We start from the raw sequence: 19,172 nt of genomic DNA on the forward strand, positions 1-19,172 counted from the left end.
CCCTGGCCTCCCCGCCCACGATCCCGCCCCCCTCCACATCACGAAGGGCCATCGATGGCCGCCACCCGCCTCCCGGTCCGGCTCCCACCCACCAACGCTATAAGCCACCGATCTCCGGTGCAGAGAGGGCCACAGAGTGGCTCTCTCTGCACCGGATGGCTTAAAACGGTTATTGCAGGATGCCTCCATATCGAGGCATCACTGCAATAACCGGAAAGCAGCTGGAAGTGAGCAGGATCGCTTCCAGCTGCTTTCCACACCGAGGACGTGCAGGGTACGTTCTCAGGCGTTAACTGCCTTTTTTTTGAGGACGTACCCTGCACGTCCTCGGTCGTTAAGGGGTTAAAGAAAGAAATATGGAAGCTGTCAAATATGTAGTAATACAGCAGTATCCATTATAGAAAATATATTCCTGTATCCCTAAAATTCAGTTATTTTAAGGCGGATTTAATGCAACCCCAGAGGCAGAACCTATTTCACTTTCTGCAATGAGATGTTTTAGTGAAAGGTAATTTTGAAATTAAATTAAATTCAGTTATCTTCAAACAGCGCTTCACTCTGGTTGCACTGTTAAAGGATTACTAAAGTCAAAATTCAACTTTCATGATTCAGATAGAGTACACAATTTTAAACAACTTTCCAATTCACATGCATTCTCTAAATGTGCATAATCTTTTTATAGCCACACTTTCCGAGGCACCAGCTCCAACTGAGCATGTAGAAGATTCACAGAATATATGTATAGGCATTTTGTGATTGGCTGACGGCTGTCACATGATGCAGTGGGAAGGAAAATGTAACTAACTTTGAAATTGGTCAGAAAAGAATGTATTACAAAATATGTGCTTTTACATTGTCTATTTATTATACATGTATTAGTGGTCCTTTAAGGAAACACTGAAGAGAACAGCCTGATGCGGTGCGCAAGAGCTAACAGTTCCTGCATGTGTCTCATTCTTTTTGCAGATAAATGCTGCATTTTCTGCAATGACATCTCAGATCACAGCATGTTCTGCCTTGGCGAAGCTTAAATTACAGGAACAGTGTACAATACTTCAGAAGAGAAAACTTCCATTTGAAGCACTGGACTGGAGCATCTTTATACAATTCAAACTGAAAGGGCAATAAGGACCACAAATCCCATACTGCAACGGGGTGCATTTCCAATGTCCTGCTAGTTCAGTAGCATCTTACATTACACCATATGCTGAAGCAGAAGCGAGAATTCCACTACGTCCTTATGGGTATAATTAGATACATCACTATCTGATAACCCCAGAGAATGTGGCATTGGTTCAAATAATCCCAAGCAAATAGCACAAGCACTATTCACAAACACAAGTGTAAATGTGTTAGGTATTGAGATAATGAGAACTTTAGTCCCACAGAAAAACACTTTGACAACAAATACGCTTAATAAAGGGACCATCACAACAGATACGTTCATTTAAAGGGACAATCTAGTCAAAATTAAACTTGCATGATTCAGATAGGGCATGCAATTTTAAACAACTAATTTGATTTTATTATCAAGTTTGCTGTGTTCTATGCAGTAGTGCACTGATGACTTTTACTGTGCATTTAACCCCTTTTCAAGAATAAAGCACATGGTTAATGCAAGCCACAGTGCAATAATAAAACACTGTAATACATTATAGAATTCTCCATGGCACTTTTATATTCCTTTATGGACCTTTACTAATCATCTTGAGAGGTCACAGAAAAGCCAAGTATTTACTCAGGAATGGAGATGATGATTGGCTGTTTTTGTTTTATTTTTCCTCCCATGCAGATGAATGTAAAAAGTGTAGCTGAAAGGTAGCTGCTCACAGAGATACTCTGGTAAGTAGAGCTTTAAATAAAGAAAAACCTAGGTGTGCGACATAAAAAGTTTCATCTCTCACAGCTGCATCAAGGATATATGAGAATTTATGTTGAGAAAAATGTCCCTTTAAAGGGATATAAAACAATTTGTTTCATTGTTGTAAAAAAAAGCACTAAGCAGTGTGCTATATATGTCACATAAATCATTGCAATATGTATTTTTTATCAGTTTAAAAGGATTTGACCTTTTATTTAATTTTTTAAACTTGATTTGTGCAGGGTCCATTACTTCCTGTCACAGCCCTATAAGGGGGCTGGTGTCTGTAAAGGAAGGCATATCTAGCTTAATGTCCCACATTTTCTAGAGTAACATGAGCTGGTTTACTGTTCACTAAATTCTAGATAAACAGGAAGTCAGATTCAGCCCATGCTCAGAAGAGGCAGAATGCAACTTAGGTTACCAGCATGTTTGCTCCCTTATCTAGCTTTGGGCAGTGGCTATACTTAGAATTTCTAAGTGTTCTTTAATTCCACATATCCCTCTAATTCCACACTATAAACAAGTTTGGCTAACAAGCAACAGGCTGGGCAAGCTCTTCACTATAACACAAAACTATGGTTTATTTGAGATCTCACTGGGCAAAAAACAGACTTGTCTGACTTGTTCATGGCCTTATGTCAACAATTCATGACCCTGGGGAAGGAATGAGTTCCTGGAAACGTCAAACTATTTCATGTCTTCCACCTCAAGCATTTTATGAATGGTTTTCTCACCTGTTTGTATTACAGAAAATTCTTCTGCTGAAATTTACAACTATTATGACATAAAATTACTTCTGTATATTAACCTAATAACCTACTTTTTATAGCAGCTAACAGGAACCTAATAAATATTACAAAAAAACTCTGGGCGTGGGACACTACAAAACTGCCCAATACCATTAAAGGGACATTAAACACTTGGAGATGGTAATATAAAATGATAAATCGTATACATAAAAATTACTCTGCAATATACTTTCATTATTTATTTTGTCCCCTTTTCCTGTAATTCCATTCTGAAATTGTGAGCTTTTTTAGTTCCTATTATAAATAGATGTGCAGAGCACTGTTATATTCCACACAGCCATTGGCTGCAAACTCTAGTGACCTATTTATAACTGTCCCTAATTGGCCACAGCAGAGAAGGTAACCTAAGTTACAACATGGCAGCTACCCTTATTTTAGAGGCACTAGAACTTTACATTTATTTTTTCAATATTTAAACAGCTAATCAAACTTTAAAAAAAATACATCTACTTGTTATTCTCAGACTAATCTATTCTTTGAATGCTTCTGTCTATCTAGCATTTATTTAGTGTTTAATGTCCCTTTAAGTGCGGTCACTGAGTAACTTCGTTATGTTAATGCCTGAATGAGTAGAAAAGCAAAGGGAAGAACACAAGACCATTATTTGCGAGTTACGTTACTGATGTTATCATTGTCAGACTAAAATATACACCTCAAACAACAATATATATCCCTGTTACTGTTATGACACCCAGAAACTATATTTATGGGGTTTGACTACATTTCCTGCAGGTCAAGTCAAATAAATATCTATTGCTTTTGTAACAGTGTCTTCAGTGCCTTGACAGGTAACCAAACGCAATCTATCAACAGAGGTAAGTCTGACATTTTGCTTCTTTATCTCACTAAAAAAGAAGTGCTGCTGAACAATTCTTTATTCAAGCAAGAAATGTCTTTATTAGAATTCTAGTGACGACATAATAATAATAAATTGCTTGAATCGGACAGGTCGCTTGGTAAAGTCCTGTGGACTTTCATTTCGAACCAACGAATGTGGATAAGGACGAAAACCGCTTAAGATCCAGTAAACAAATGTTATTTAAGATTTTCGAATGTTCACAATTAGATCAAATATCCACATTTGAAATGTAACATTTAATTTAAAGTGAAGGTAAATTTTGATGAATGAAAGCCCGTTTTTAAAAAAATACTATTAAAAACAGGGGCACTTTCATTCAAAGTTTAGAATGCAGCCGGTTTTGATTAAAAACTTACCTTTGTTTTTTTCACAGCCAGAGCAGCTTCCCCCACACTGAGATCCTCTCTTCACACGTCATCAATGACTAATCCGGCTTCCTCCAATCACGGCATGGCTTCAGGCAATGACTACCCTGGGGGGAAAGCCATGATTGGAGGAGGCTGGATTAGTCATTGACAACGTGTGAAGAGAGGATCTCCGTGTGGGGGAAGCTGCTCTGGCTGTGCCAAGAAGAGAGGTAAGTTTTTAATCAAAACGGCTGCTTTGTAAATTTTGATGAATGAAAGTGCCCGTTTTAAATAGTATTTTAAAAAAACGGGCTTTCATTCACCAAAGTTTACCTTCACTTTTAACAAATACTATTCAGAAGTTCAATAGCTCATGTGGTAGGGAATTTAGTTAAATGATACATAATAGATACAAATATATGTATTCAAATTTTTCTATTTCGAATAATGCGTAATTTGAATATTACATTTAAAGAGAGCTTTAGAAATACTATTACATCAAACAAATGTTAGCATGTTGTACAAACATTCAAAATTCAAACAAACGAACATGTTAAAATGTGGTTGTTTTTTCGAATGTTGCAAAACAATCGCCAACTCCTAATCCATTCTGAAGCCAAGAGACCTCAGCGTGATTCTCTCTTTAAAACCAACCTTCCGTTACCTCAGCTGGCATGACACTACTCCTCTACCTCTCCCTATCTGCACTACACGTGCTTCTACAGAGTAATACAAAATTGTACAAACACACTAAGGAATTATGCATTTTGCTATATTTAACATACACAAATACAGGTAGCCCTCAGTTTACGCCGGGGTTAGGTTCCAGAAGGAATGGTTGTAAATCGAAACCGTTGTAAATTGAAACCCAGTTTATAATGTAAGTCAATGGGAAGTGAGGGAGTTAGGTTCCAGGCCCCTCTCAAAATTGTTATAAGTAACACCTAATACATTATTTTTAAAGCTTTGAAATGAAGACTTTAAATACTAAACAGCATTATAAACCTAATAAAATAATCACACAACACAGAATATATAATTAAACTAAGTTAAATGAACAAAAACATTTGCAAAACAGCATTATAAACCTAATAAAATAATCACACAACACAGACTTCACTTGCATTTTTCTGCAAACAGTTCTTTCTATGCATTCCAATCTGGACTGATTTATATACAGGAAGATCTAGTTCCTTTTAAACCTGTTCTATAGCTCAGGTCTGGTTAAACTGATTAATTTCAGCTTGCTTGGCTTTGCTGCCACACAAGCGGACAGCTCCACCTACTGGCTATTTTCATCAATGCACTGCTTCTCAATGCTTTTCAATAGCAGTCACATGACTGGGAAAAAAGGTTGTTATTCTGAAACGGTGTAAATTGAACCGTTGTAAACCGAGGGCTACCTGTACATTATATTAGCACTTATATTGTTTAATAAAATGTAATAATATAGCAGTATACAATAATTAATATATAAATACGACCATTTTCTATACTCATTCAGTTAAAATAAACGGTTAGGTTTTTAAGGTTTTTATACCCTACTAAATCAGTTTTGATGCAACACATGTAATGTCTAATATGTGCTGTTTAAAGATATTACAGTAAGGAAGTTAATTCTTAAAGGGACATTATACACTTGATTTTTCTTTGCATAAATGTTTTGTAGATGATCCATTTATAGAGCTTATACAGGTTTTTTGAAAATGCATAGTTTTGCTTATTTTTAAATAACTTTGCACTGATTTTCAGACTCCTAACCAAGCCCCAAAGCTTTAGGAGAATACCGACGTATACCTCCTCCAGCTGGCTTCTGTTTGTGTAAAGGGTCTTTTCATATGCAAAGGAAGGGGGAGGGGGGAGTGTGATATATCCCACTTGAAGTGGGTGTTCCAGTAACCTTTTCAACAGAGCTAAACTGGGAGCTTCTAAGTAAGTTTTTAAACGGTTTAATACTGGATTTTTATATCAGTATCTGTGCATATTATTCTTTAGTGTCTATTACATGCAGTTATTTGAAAATTGGTGTATACTGTTCCTTTAAAGACTTTTTTTTGTATACAACCTGAGATATTATTTAACTCTTGAAGCACAATTAAATGCTATTTGTAGCTTTTTACATGCTGGTATATTGTTTTTACATTAATATACATTATAACACTCAGTTGTTTACATACAGAAACCATTATGTTTGTCAACAGAATTCTGTAACATACCCAATTTTGCAGCTCCCTCTGGTGGATAATCTGGAAATTGCCCCTCGGAAGGGACGCTCACTGTTCTCCTAAGGCTCCGACTTTTGCTGGATTCTGGAGGTGGATCCGGCACAGTTTCCCCGGACATCTAAAAGAAGAAATAGGACAGTGTACAGGTTCACTAATGATCACTGCTAATCTCCTTCCAGCTAACACAGATAACTCGGTTCCCACTTGATCTCTTTATCCTGTGTAGATTACAAGCCTGGGAGAACGCACAAAGCCAGGCCTTAAGTAACTATCCTGCTCCCTCTTGAGGAAACTGAAAGGTAGTGCCAATGATCAGATTAATGTTGTACTGAGGAAATCTGATGCTTACCAGCAGTGAGTGCCCATATATAGGTCACTGACGCCAGCTGGCATCACATATGCCCAAGTAGCCACCTTAAATACAAGCTTATATGTACTTGTGTGCAGGGGAATATACAGGTTATGGGTTAACTTAATTTATATATTGTTAGGTATTACAACATTCCATGCTACATATAGATCTAATGGAAAAACAAAGAGTTCACAAAATCTAGGTTAAAGGGACAGTCAACCCCCAAAATGTTATGGTTTCAAAAGATAATCCCTTTATTACCCATTCCCCAGTTTTGCATAACCAACATGGTTATATTAAAGGGACAGTCAACACCAGAATTTTTGTTGTTTAAAAAGATAGATAATCCCTTTATTACCTATTCCCCAGTTTTGCAAAACCAACACTGTTATATTAATACACTTTTTACTTCTGTGAATAACTTGTATCTAAGCATCTTCTGACCGCCCCTAATCACATGACTTTTAGTTATTATCTATTGACTTGCATTTTAGCCAATTAGTGCAGTGTCTGCCACTAGCCACGGGCGTGATCACAATGCTATCTATATGGCCTACATGAGCTTGCTCTCCCCTGCTGTGAAAAGTAAATAAAATAGAGGCGGCCTTCAAGGGCTTAGAAATTATCATATGAGTCTTCTTGGTTTGCTTTCAACTAGAATACCAAGAGAACAAAGCAAAATTGTTGATAAAAGTAAATTGGAAAGTTGTTTAAAATTACATGTCCTATTTGAAAAATGAAAGTTTTTTTTGGACTTGACTGTCCCTTTAATATAGTTTTAACCTCTGTGATTACCTTGTATCTAAGTCTCTTTTAAAACTAAGAAAATTATTTTGTCTCCTACTAATTCATTTTACCAAATAGAGAGAAAGCACTGATTTCCATTAACAATACCATTATTTAGTGTTTAGGAGGTCCCCCTTAGCCCTGTTTTATTAAAGTGTCTATTTCATGAATGGGATGGGAACACCCCCCCGGCTGTCATAGTGAGTTTTCTCATAGCGCAGCATTGGCCAATGCTTCTTTATAAGAAGAATCTGATTCGATGACTGATCACAGAAGAATATATTGCTTGTGCAAGAGCTTGATCAACTTTTCCCTGATTTTTAGTTGCTATCCTATCTATAAATGAAGGTATTGTGTATTTTTTTTGGAGGCAGTTGCTTGCAACACTTGTTTTACTTGAAGATGCTGCTGTTGGAGAAGCCCTTTGTGATGATGCAGCTGTCACAGAATGAGCAGAAAGAGTGTTTCTGGAATGGGAACATTGGAGTGAAAAGCTGCTTGCACTTTCATTGCTATGGCTCTCCTCATTTATTTCCATTAACCCTTTGTGGTCCTTTGTCAGAATATATCCGACAAAGGGTTTTAGCGCATGTGCTCAAATGTCGGATATATTCCGACTTTGCCGCTTCTGAATTTCACAGCTAAATAGCGACATCTAGCGGTGACTTGCTAATTAGCTGTGTAATACAAATAAATTGCTGTTAAAGGGACACTGAACCCACATTTTTTCTTTCGTGATTCAGATAGAGCATGCAATTTTAAGCAACTTTCTAATTTACGCCTATTAGCAATTTTTCTTTGTTCTCTTGCTATCTTTATTTGAAAAAGGCATCTAAGCTTTTTTTGTTTCAGTACTCTGGACAGCACTTTTTTTATTGGTGGGTGAATTTATCCACCAATCAGCAAAAACAACCCAGGTTGTTCACCAAAAATGGGCCGGCATCTAAACTTACATTCTTGCATTTCAAATAAAGATACCAAGAGAATGAAGAAAATTTGATAATAGGAGTAAATTAGAAAGTTGCTTAAAATGTCATGCTCTATCTGAATCACGAAAGAAAACATTTGGGTTCAGTGTCCCTTTAAAGGGATAGTCTAGTCAAAATTAAACTTTCATGATTCAGATAGAGCATGCAATTTTATGCAACTTTTTAATTTACTCCTATTATCAACTGTTCTTCGTTCTCTTTGTATCTTTATTTGAAAAAGCAAGAATTAGCCACCAATCAACAAGCGCTACCCAGGGTGCTGAACCCAAAAATGGGTCGGCTTCTAAGCGTACATTCCAGCTTTTTTAAATAAAGAAACCAAGAAAACAAAGAAAAATTGATAATAGGAGTAAATTAGAAAGTTGCTTAAAATTGCCTGCTCTTTCTGAATCATGAAAGTTTTATTTTGACTAGACTGTTCCTTTAAGTCTTTTTTATTGCCTTTAGGGCACCTCTGACATGCACCCTGTCACCCTGGGAGCATTTGGAAAAGCACATTTTTTTTGACAGTATTTGCAAATTGCATTTTTTTTTCTCAGAAGAAATTGCACTGTGGAAATGTTTACAAGTGATGGAGTTGGTCTCACCATTTTACTATAAGAGGGTGAAGAAAAAACAAACAAACAATTTAGAGGCCAGATTACAGGTAAACACTGTGCTGTGATGGGGAGGAGTTGTAACAAAGCAGAACTTAAGTAAGAATCAAGTCATTATTAGATAGAGGTTATGAAGATAAACTAATGCAGTTAAAATATGGTTAAATTGTCAGAATTCAGACAAATTTAAACTTTTACCTTTCAATTAAAGCCTAACTGAGCGGACAGGTGCAACTCTATCAACTATACCAGGGATGGGGAACCTTGGCCCTCCTGATGTTTCAGAACTACATTATCCATGATGCTTAGGCACTCTCAAGTCCAGTTGGGCATCATGGAAAATGCAGATCTGGAGGGCTAAGGTTCCCCATCCCTGAACTATACCAACAAGATGTAGACCACAAGCAAAATAAAGTGAAAACTTTTTCCCTGCAGTGCCCCCTAGACACAGAAAACATAATTTATGCTTACCTGATAAATTTATTTCTCTTGTAGTGTATCCAGTCCACGGATCATCCATTACTTGTGGGATATTCTCCTTCCCAACAGGAAGTTGCAAGAGGATCACCCACAGCAGAGCTGCTATATAGCTCCTCCCCTCACTGCCATATCCAGTCATTCGACCGAAACAAGCCGAGAAAGGAGAACCACTGCCTGTAGAACCTTTCTCCCAAAAACAGCCTCCGAAGAAGCAAAAGTATCAAATTTGTAAAATTTGGAAAAAGTATGAATGGAAGACCAAGTTGCAGCCTTGCAAATCTGTTCAACAGAGGCCTCATTTTTAAAGGCCCAGGTGGAAGCCACAGCTCTAGTAGAATAAGCTGTAATCCTTTTAGGAGGCTGCTGTCCAGCAGTCTCATAGGCTAAACGGATTATACTCCGAAGCCAAAAAGAAAGAGAGGTTGCCGAGGCCTTCTGACCTCTCCTCTGTCCAGAGTAAACAACAAACAGGTTAGATGTTTGGCGAAAATCTTTAGTAGCCTGTAAGTAAAACGGCACGGACTACGTCTAGATTATGCAAAAGACGTTCCTTCTTTGAAGAAGGATTAGGACATAATGATGGAACAACAATCTCTTGATTGATATTCTTGTTAGAAACCACCTTAGGTAAAAACCCAGGTTTTGTACGCAGAACAACTTTATCTGAATGAAAGATCAGATAAGGAGAATCACAATGTAAGGCAGATAACTCCGAGACTCTTCGAGCCGAGGAAATAGCCATCAGAAAAAGAACTTTCCATGAAAGAAGTTTGATATCAATAGAATGAAGGGGTTCAAACGGAACCCCTTGAAGAACTTTAAGAACCAAGTTTAAGCTCCATGGAGGAGCAACAGGTTTAAACACAGGCTTAATTCTAACTAAAGCCTGACAAAATGCCTGAACGTCTGGAACTTCTGCCAGACGCTTGTGTAAAAGAAGAGACAGAGCAGAAATCTGTCCCTTTAAAGAACTAGCTGATAATCCTTTGTCCAAACCCTCTTGGAGGAAGGACAATATCCTAGGAATCCTAACCCTACTCCATGAGTAACTCTTGGATTCACACCAATGAAGATATTTACGTCATATCTTGTGGTAAATTTTCCTGGTGACAGGCTTTCGTGCCTGTATTAAGGTATCAATTACTGACTAGGAGAAGCCACGCTTTGATAGGATCAAGCGTTCAATCTCCATGCAGTCAGTCTCAGAGAAAGTAGATTCGGATGATTGAAAGGACCTTGTATTAGAAGGTCTTGTCTCAGAGGCAGAGTCCATGGTGGAAAGGATGACATGTCCACTAGGTCTGCACACCAGGTCCTGCGTGGCCACGCAGGCGCTATCAATATCACCGATGCTCTTTCCTGTTTGATTTTGGTAATCAGACGAGGGAGCAGAGGAAACGGTGGAAACACATAAGCCATGTTGAAGAACCAAGGCGCTGCTAGAGCATCTATCAGTGCCGCTTCTGGGTCCCTGGACCTGGATCCGTAACAAGCAAGCTTGGCGTTCTGGCGAGACACCATGAGATCCAATTCTGGTTTGCCCCAACGGAGAACCAATTGAGCAAACACCTCCGGATGGAGTTCCCATTCCCCCGGATGAAAAGTCTGATGACTTAGAAAATCCGCCTCCCAGTTCTCTACACCTAGGATATGGATCGCTGACAGGTGGCAAGAGTGAGTCTCTGCCCAGCAAATTATCTTGGAGACTTCTGACATCGCTAGGGAACTCCTGGTTCCCCCTTGATGGTTGATGTAAGCCACAGTCGTGATGTTGTCCGACTGAAATCTGATGAACCTCAGTGTTGCTAGCTGAGGCCAAGCCAGAGCAATACACGGAGGTTCTCAAGCTTAAATTTAAAATTAGAAATCTCTGAATCAGGTCTCCCCGATTCAGAGACGTCACCCACAGACTGAAGCTCTCCGTCCTCAGGTTCTGCATATTGTGACGCAGTATCAGACATGGCTCTTACAGCATCTACGCGCTCTGTATCTCGTCTAACCCCAGAGCTATCGCGCTTGCCTCTCAATTCAGGCAATCTGGATAATACCTCTGACAGGGTATTATTCATGATTGCAGCCATGTCCTGCAAAGTAATCGCTATGGGCGTCCCTGATGTACTTGGCGCCATATTAGCGTGCGTCCCTTGAGCGGGAGGCGAAGGGTCCGACGCGTGGGGAGAGTTAGTCGGCATAACTTCCCCCTCGACAGACCCCTCTGGTGACAATTCTTTTATAGATAAAGACTGATCTTTACTGTTTAAGGTGAAATCAATACATTTAGTACACATTCTCCTATGGGGCTCCACCATGGCTTTTAAACATAATGAACAAGTATCCTCTGTTTCAGACATGTTTGTACAGACTAGCAATGAGACTAGCAAGCTTGGAAAACACTTTAATAAATGACAAAAACGTTTTTTAAACACAGTCACAACAACTGCCACAGTCTACTGTGATTGTTACCCTCCTCAAACACGACTTTGAAGCCTTTTGAGCCCTTCAGAGATGTCCTGTATCATGCAGAGGGAAGCTGAATGTCTCTGTCAGTATTTTTATCTGCACAGAAAAGCACTAAAATAGGCCCTTCCCACTCATATTGCAACAGTGGAAAGCTTCAGGAAACTGTTTCTAGGCAAAAATCAAGCCAGCCATGTGGAAAAAAACTAGGCCCCAATAAGTTTTGTCACCAAACATATATAAAAACGATTAACATGCCAGCAAATGTTTTATATTACACTTTTATAAGAGTATGTATCTCTGTTAATAAGCCTGATACCAGTCACTATCACTGCATTTAAGGCTTAACTTACATTCATCTGGTATCAGCAGCATTTTTCTAGCAAATTCCATCCCTAGAAATATATTAACTGCACATACCTTATTGCAGGAAAACCTGCACGCCATTCCCCCTCTGAAGTTACCTCACTCCTCAGAATATGTGAGAACGGCAGTGGATCTTAGTTACTTCTGCTAAGATCATAGAAATTGCAGGCAGATTCTTCTTCTAAATACTGCCTGAGATAAACAGTATACTCCGGTACCATTTAAAAATAACAAACTTTTGATTGAAGTTAAAAAACTAACTATAATACACCACTCTCCTCTTACTATGTCCATCTTTGTTGAGAGTTGCAAGAGAATGACTGGATATGGCAGTGAGGGGAGGAGCTATATAGCAGCTCTGCTGTGGGTGATCCTCTTGCAACTTCCTGTTGGGAGGGAGAATATCCCACAAGTAATGGATGATCCGTGGACTGGATACACTTAACAAGAGAAATGCATATTTCTCTTTTATTTGAAATTTGCATCCTCAATATTTTCTTAGTATTTGAATTGTTTTCCATGATTCGCTTGTCTTCAGGGTACAGGAAATGCAATGATTTAATACTTTACATAAACTCTCATAAGCTTTTCATGTTATTTATATTTTTTAGAAATAAATGTTGGAGGTTTAAAGGGACACTAAAGTCAAATTTGAACTTTCATTATTCAGATCGATCATGCAGGTTTGACTGTCCAATTTACTTCTATTATTCAATTTTGCACATTCTTTTATATACACACATTTTGAGGCACCAACTCCTACTGAGTAAGTGCACAAGTCTATACACTATACGTATACTAGCCTGTGATTAGCTGATGGCTGTTACATGAAACAGGTAGCCGGCAAATGGGGGGGGGGGGGGGGGGAATCTGCTTATTTGAAATTCAGCATGTTATTGCATTGTCTTTTTATTATGCATGTATTATGGTATTTTAATGTATTTAGTGGTCCTATATGAACACCATGTCATAAATATATTTATCATTGTAAAATAATAATTCCATACTTTATTTTTTATTTTTCCCTTCAAATTTTCCCCCATTTTTCAATTTTCTGGGGGCTTTCCCAACTCTAACTGGAGCTGCCGTTGACCATGTATTTAACCCCTTTCCATGAGTTAAAGGGAGACTGAACCCACATTTTTTCTTTCATAATTCAGATAGAGCATGACATTTTAAAGGGACAGTCTACACCAGAATTGTTATTGTTTTAAAAGATAAATAATCCCTTTTTTACCCATTCCCCAATTTTGCATAACCAACACAGTTATATTTATATAATTTTTACCTCTGTGATTATCTTGTATCTGAGCCTCTGCAAACTGCCCCTTTTTTCAGTTCTTTTGACAGACTTGCAGGTAACTTCACGTGCATGAGCACAGTGTTATCTATATGAAATTCATGAACACCCTCTAGTGGTGAAAAACCTGTTAAAATGCATTCTTAAGAGGCGGCCTTCAAGGTCTAAGAAATTAGCATATGAACCTCCTAGGTTAAGCTTTCAACTAAGAATACCAAGAGAACAAAGCAAAATTGGTGATAAAAGTTAATTGGAAAATTGTTTAAAATTACATGCCCTATCTGAATCATGAAAGTTTATTTTGGACTAGACTGTCTCTTTAAGCAACTTTCTAATTTACTCCTATTATCACATTTTCTTTATTCTCTTGGTATCTTTATTTGAAATGCAAGAATGTAAGTTTAGATGCCGGCTCATTTTTGGTGAACAACCTGGGATGTCTTTGCTGATTAGTGGATAAATTCATCCACCAATAAAAAAAATGCTGTCCAGAGTCTGAACCAAAAAACAACAACTTAGATGTCTTCTTTTTCAAATAAAGATAGCAAGAGAATGAAGAAAAATTGATAATAGGGGTAAATTAGAAAGTTGCTTAAAATTGCCTGCTCTATCTGAATCAGTGTCCCTTTAAACACAGTTATATGCAAACAATAGTGCAATCATAAAATGTTCTAACACATTAGAACCTTTTCATTTCTTTCATACCACTTTTACTTTGGTTTTCACAAGCAGGGGCCGTCTGTAAATGATAAATGTACTAACTTAACACTAAGTTATATGCTGACCTGACAACGCCCCCACGAGCAGCTGCACATCTGAATGACACTAAATTAATGGCAGAACCAGAGAAGACGCTTGTATGTGCCAATCACATATTCCTGCTTCAGAGCGTGTAATCAGAATTACACAGCAAGCGTAAAAATATCACTCCCACAGGTTCTGGGCACAGAATCAATAGGAAAACAACATTTTTTGGCATAACGATTGGCTTTCTGGAGGGTTTCCTTCGGTGTATTTGGGATCATTATTATACTATGCTGCGTAATCAGACAAATTATTGAGGTGGCACTCTGATACCATCAACAGAGCTGAGCTAACTCATCCAAAAGGGAAGCAGAATAAGCAGGAACAAAACTCTAGCTCAGTACTGATGAACAAACAGCTAACATGATGGTTGCAATGGTCCCTGCGTGAGGGCTGAAAACCTACAGAAAGATGATGTGACAACTTCAGTATCACATGACACACTGCTGGGAACCAGAAACCAGCAAAGATAAATAAATAGCAATTATGGTATAAAGAACCATCACAGAGATTGGCAACTGAGACTTTGCATGTACCCTGAAGCACATCTATTAATTGGAAGCATAATCCGAATGGCAGCTCAGTGGAAAATTATGCACTAATTATACACAAAATGCTTAAAGGGACAGTGTACTCAAAATTGTTCTATCATCCAGATGAAATAGCAGCATTTAATTTTTATTTTTTTTACTTTTATTATTAAACTGTGCACAGTCTGTGTATATGCATGCTTCCTGAGACACCAGCTCCTACTGAGAATGAGTTCAGTTTATGCAAGGGAGTCTGATTGGCTGATGGTTTTCACATGACACAGGGCAGGGAAATGGAGGACATTTTGAAATGAGTCAATATGTGGAGTACCAGTTATTACTTATTGGCTAATAGTTACTTCCCACTAATGCTCACTGACTAATGATAGGTACAAATGCTCATTTTAACTATAACGTCAATGAGCAACAATAGGAAGTACCTGTCAGCCTGTGGGCATTAGTAGGAAGTATCTTATAGCCAGTAAGCATTAGTAGCTAGTATCTTAAAGCCAATGAGCATTAGTAGGACGTATCTTAAAGCCAAAGAGCATTAGTAGGAAGTATCTTATAGCCAATGAGCATTAGTATGAAGTAGCTTATAGCCAATAAGCATTAGTATGAAGTAGCTTATAGCCAATAAGCATTAGTATGAAGTAGCTTATAGCCAATAAGCATTAGTATGAAGTAGCTTATAGCCAATAAGCATTAGTAGGAAGTAGCTTATAGCCAATAAGCATTAGTAGGAAGTAGCTTATAGTCAATAAGCATTAGTAGGAAGTAGCTTATAGCCAATAAGCATTAGTAGGAAGTAGCTTATAGCCAATAAGCATTAGTAGGAAGTAGCTTATAGCCAATAAGCATTAGTAGGAAGTAGCTTATAGCCAATAAGCATTAGTAGGAAGTAGCTTATAGCCAATAAGCATTAGTAGGAAGAAGCTTATAGCCAATAAGCATTAGTAGGAAGTAGCTTATAGCCAATAAGCATTAGTAGGAAGTAGCTTATAGCCAATAAGCATTAGTAGGAAGTAGCTTATAGCCAATAAGCATTAGTAGGAAGTAGCTTAAAGCCAATAAGCATTAGTAGGAAGTATCTTATAGCCAATGAGCATTAGTAGGAAGTACCTTATAGCCAATGAGCATTAGTAGGAAGTATCTTATAGCCAATAAGCATTAGTAGGAAGTAGCTTATAGCCAATAAGCATTAGTAGGAAGTAGCTTATAGCCAATAAGCATTAGTAGGAAGTAGCTTATAGCCAATGAGCATTAGTAGGAAGTAGCTTATAGCCAATAAGCATTAGTAGGAAGTACCTTATAGCCAATGAGCATTAGTAGGCAGTATCTTATAGCCAATGAGCATTAGTAGGAAGTAGCTTATAGTCAATAAGCATTAGTAGGAAGTAGCTTATAGCCAATAAGCATTAGTAGGAAGTAGCTTATAGCCAATAAGCATTAGTAGGAAGTAGCTTATAGCCAATAAGCATTAGTAGGAAGTACCTTATAGCCAATGAGCATTAGTAGGAAGTACCTTATAGCCAATAAGCATTAGTAGGAAGTAGCTTATAGCCAATAAGCATTAGTAGGAAGTACCTTATAGCCAATGAGCATTAGTAGGACGTATCTTATAGTTAATGAGCATTAGTAGGAAGTATCTTATAGCCAGTAAGCATTAGTAGAAATATCTTAAAGCCAATAAGCATTAATAGAAGTATCTTATAGCCAATGAGCATTAGTAGGAAGTATCTTATAGTTAATGAGCATTAGTAGGACATATCTTATAGCCAATAAGCATTAGTAGGAAGTATCTTAAAGTAAAACGAGCATTAGTAGGAACTACACACATGATACAGTGGTATTAGTTGCGGTGCTGGTTGTTTTGTTTGTTTTTTTAATACAATATTCCTTTAATTACCTAAAAACAGAGCAGAATAAAATATAATTAAACATGGACAAACAAACCGAGTCTTTATTGCACAGTTATAAAATGCCTTTTAAGCTGCTAAATTAACTGATGCATTTACAGTGTATGGTTCAACATTGGTTATCAAAGCTGGTGAAACATCATCAGCCGTCTATTGTGTCAAATACACATTCTTCAGATTGTAGCTGGTCCCCACTAAAATACGTTTCTTGTTATGAGGGAAAGAGGGAGGGAGAGAGAGAGGGAGGGAGAGGAGAGAGAGAGAGAGGGAGGGAGGAGAAAGAGGGAGATGGGGGAGAGAGAGAGAGGAGAGAGAGGGGGAGAGAGAGGAGGGAGAGGGATGAGGGAGAGGGAGGAGGGAGAGGGAGGAGAGAGAGAGAGAATGAGAAAGAGAGAGAGAGAGAGGGAAGAGAGAGAATGAGAAAGAGAGAGAGAGAGGGAGGGAGGGAGGGAGGGAGGAGAGAGACAGGAGAGAGAGGGAGGAGAGAGGGAGAGGGGGAGGTGAGAGAGAGGAGAGAGGGAGGAGAGAGGGGAGAGAGAGAGGGGAGAGAGAGAGAGAGAGAGAGAGAGGAGAGGGAGAGAGAGAGCGAGAGGGTGAGTGAGGGGAAGGGGAGAGAGAGAGAGAGAGAGAGAGTGTGAGTGAGGGGAAGGGGAGAGAGAGAGCCCCAGAGGTGTTGGAGAGGATAAGCAGCCTGAACTGCTTCTTAAAGAGATAGTCTAGTCAAAACTAAACTTTCATGAGTCAGACAGAGCATGCCATTTTAAGCAACTTTCTAATTTACTCCTACTTTCAAATTTTATTCGTTCTCTTGATAGCTTTATTTGATAAACCAAGAATGTAAGCTTAGGAGCCGGCCCATTTTTGGTTCAGCACCTGGGTAGCGCTTGCTGGTCTAAATTTAATTGGACATAACACATAATGAAAAGTATAGTGCAAAGATATTTTACTACTTATAACAAAACAGTTTATATTACAACATATTTAATGTCCCTTTAACATAGACTAGAACAAGATATAGCTCCTTTTTTTTTATCTTATCTTGTGTTGCTAAATGTATATATAATCACCTTGTAAAAAATAAGACATTAGAATTCAGAATTTAAAATATTCAATGCATTGCGTCATATTGCTTATAAAGGTAGTTTATTTTTTATGAGTAATGATACATTCTCACCTTCAGTATATTTACACCAGGAGAGTCACATTGTTAACATTTTTTATGTTTAAATAAACAAGTAGTATATACAATCGCTTTGCAGAACTATTGAAAAAAGTAACTAAAAATATAGAATATTAGAGCACACACAACATCCAAGTTATGCAAAAGACGTTCCTTATGAGAAGAAGGATTAGGACAAAAGGAAGGAACAACAAATTCCTGATTAATGTTTCGACCCGAAACCACCTTAGGAAGAAACCCCAATTTAGTACGAAGGACCGCCTTAGCCGCATGAAAAATAAGGTAAGGCGAATCACACTGCAGAGCCGAGAGTTTGGAAACTCTGCGAGCAGCGGAAATAGCTATAAGAAACAAAACTTTCCAAGATAACAACTTAATATCTACAGAATGCATTGTCTCAAACGGAGCCTGCTGCAAAACTCTCAGAACTAGGTTAAGGCTCCAAGGAGGAGCAAAAGGTTTAAACACAGGCCTGATTCTGACCAAGAAAACGTGAACCACAAAACAATATAGAGCGCCTCTCACTCTTCTCTATGGCTGAAAACAGTAAAGGGGATCAGGGTAATTCACTTGCACCAAACTACAATTGAATGGTGTGTTTCATATATATGTACGTATGTAAACTTTTCATAAATTCATATAATCAATGATTAGTAAATAAATATATAATTAAAATGTCCCCACATAAAAAAAATCTTATCTTAGGCTTTCATGCAATGTCTTTTCTTTTTTCGGATTATTACAGTCTTTTCCTCCTTCCAGTTATGTCTGCTGCGCCTTTCAAGGCACTGGTGTAGTGCCCGTCAAAATCACAACTCCAAATCTAGACAGAACCTAGAGCGCAGAAACAACACAATCTAAGTGTAGTATTATAGTAAAAACATATTCCTGTATTAGATAACAGAATTGCACTCACAAACTCCAACCTCAAAAATATGAGGTATGACAACAGCGGTATACTGAAATCCCTCACGGCAGTTAGCGTCTTTCCCTCTGGTCTGTACAGCTGCCCAGTTTCCTCTCAAGGGGATACGTAACCTTAGAAAAGTGCTGAATCCGGATACCAGCCTTGTCTTCTCAAACGTCCCTTACTACTGCAGCTCAGCGTGTCTGCCAAAATCCCGGCTCGCAAACACGCTAGTCTGAAACGATAGTTGCGGAAACACAGCGTCACAAACATGGGCATGGCCTGACACGTTTCGCAGGGCTCCTCCCTGCTTCCTCAGAGGCTCTGCCCACCAACTGTCCGTATGTGATTTTTAAAGGGCTCTATACAGGGGCATATTTAGGTTTTGTGCTGCCCTAGGCA

The 19,172-nt window shown here is 38.3% G+C and overlaps 1 protein-coding gene across 3 annotated transcripts in view; it reads right to left on the reverse strand.

Moving 5' to 3' along the window:
• RASAL2 (RAS protein activator like 2) overlaps positions 1-19,172 on the reverse strand; it is a 516,482-nt gene that overhangs the window by 238,842 nt on the left and 258,468 nt on the right. For all 3 annotated transcript variants that reach the window (XM_053693294.1, XM_053693295.1, XM_053693293.1), the window contains exon 3: positions 6,096-6,222. In XM_053693294.1, coding sequence (XP_053549269.1) covers positions 6,096-6,222 — 127 coding nt within the window. The remainder of the gene's footprint in view (positions 1-6,095; positions 6,223-19,172) is intronic.

The sequence above is a fragment of the Bombina bombina genome, chromosome 10 (genome assembly GCF_027579735.1).
Source record: "Bombina bombina isolate aBomBom1 chromosome 10, aBomBom1.pri, whole genome shotgun sequence".
Lineage (NCBI taxonomy): Eukaryota > Metazoa > Chordata > Amphibia > Anura > Bombinatoridae > Bombina > Bombina bombina.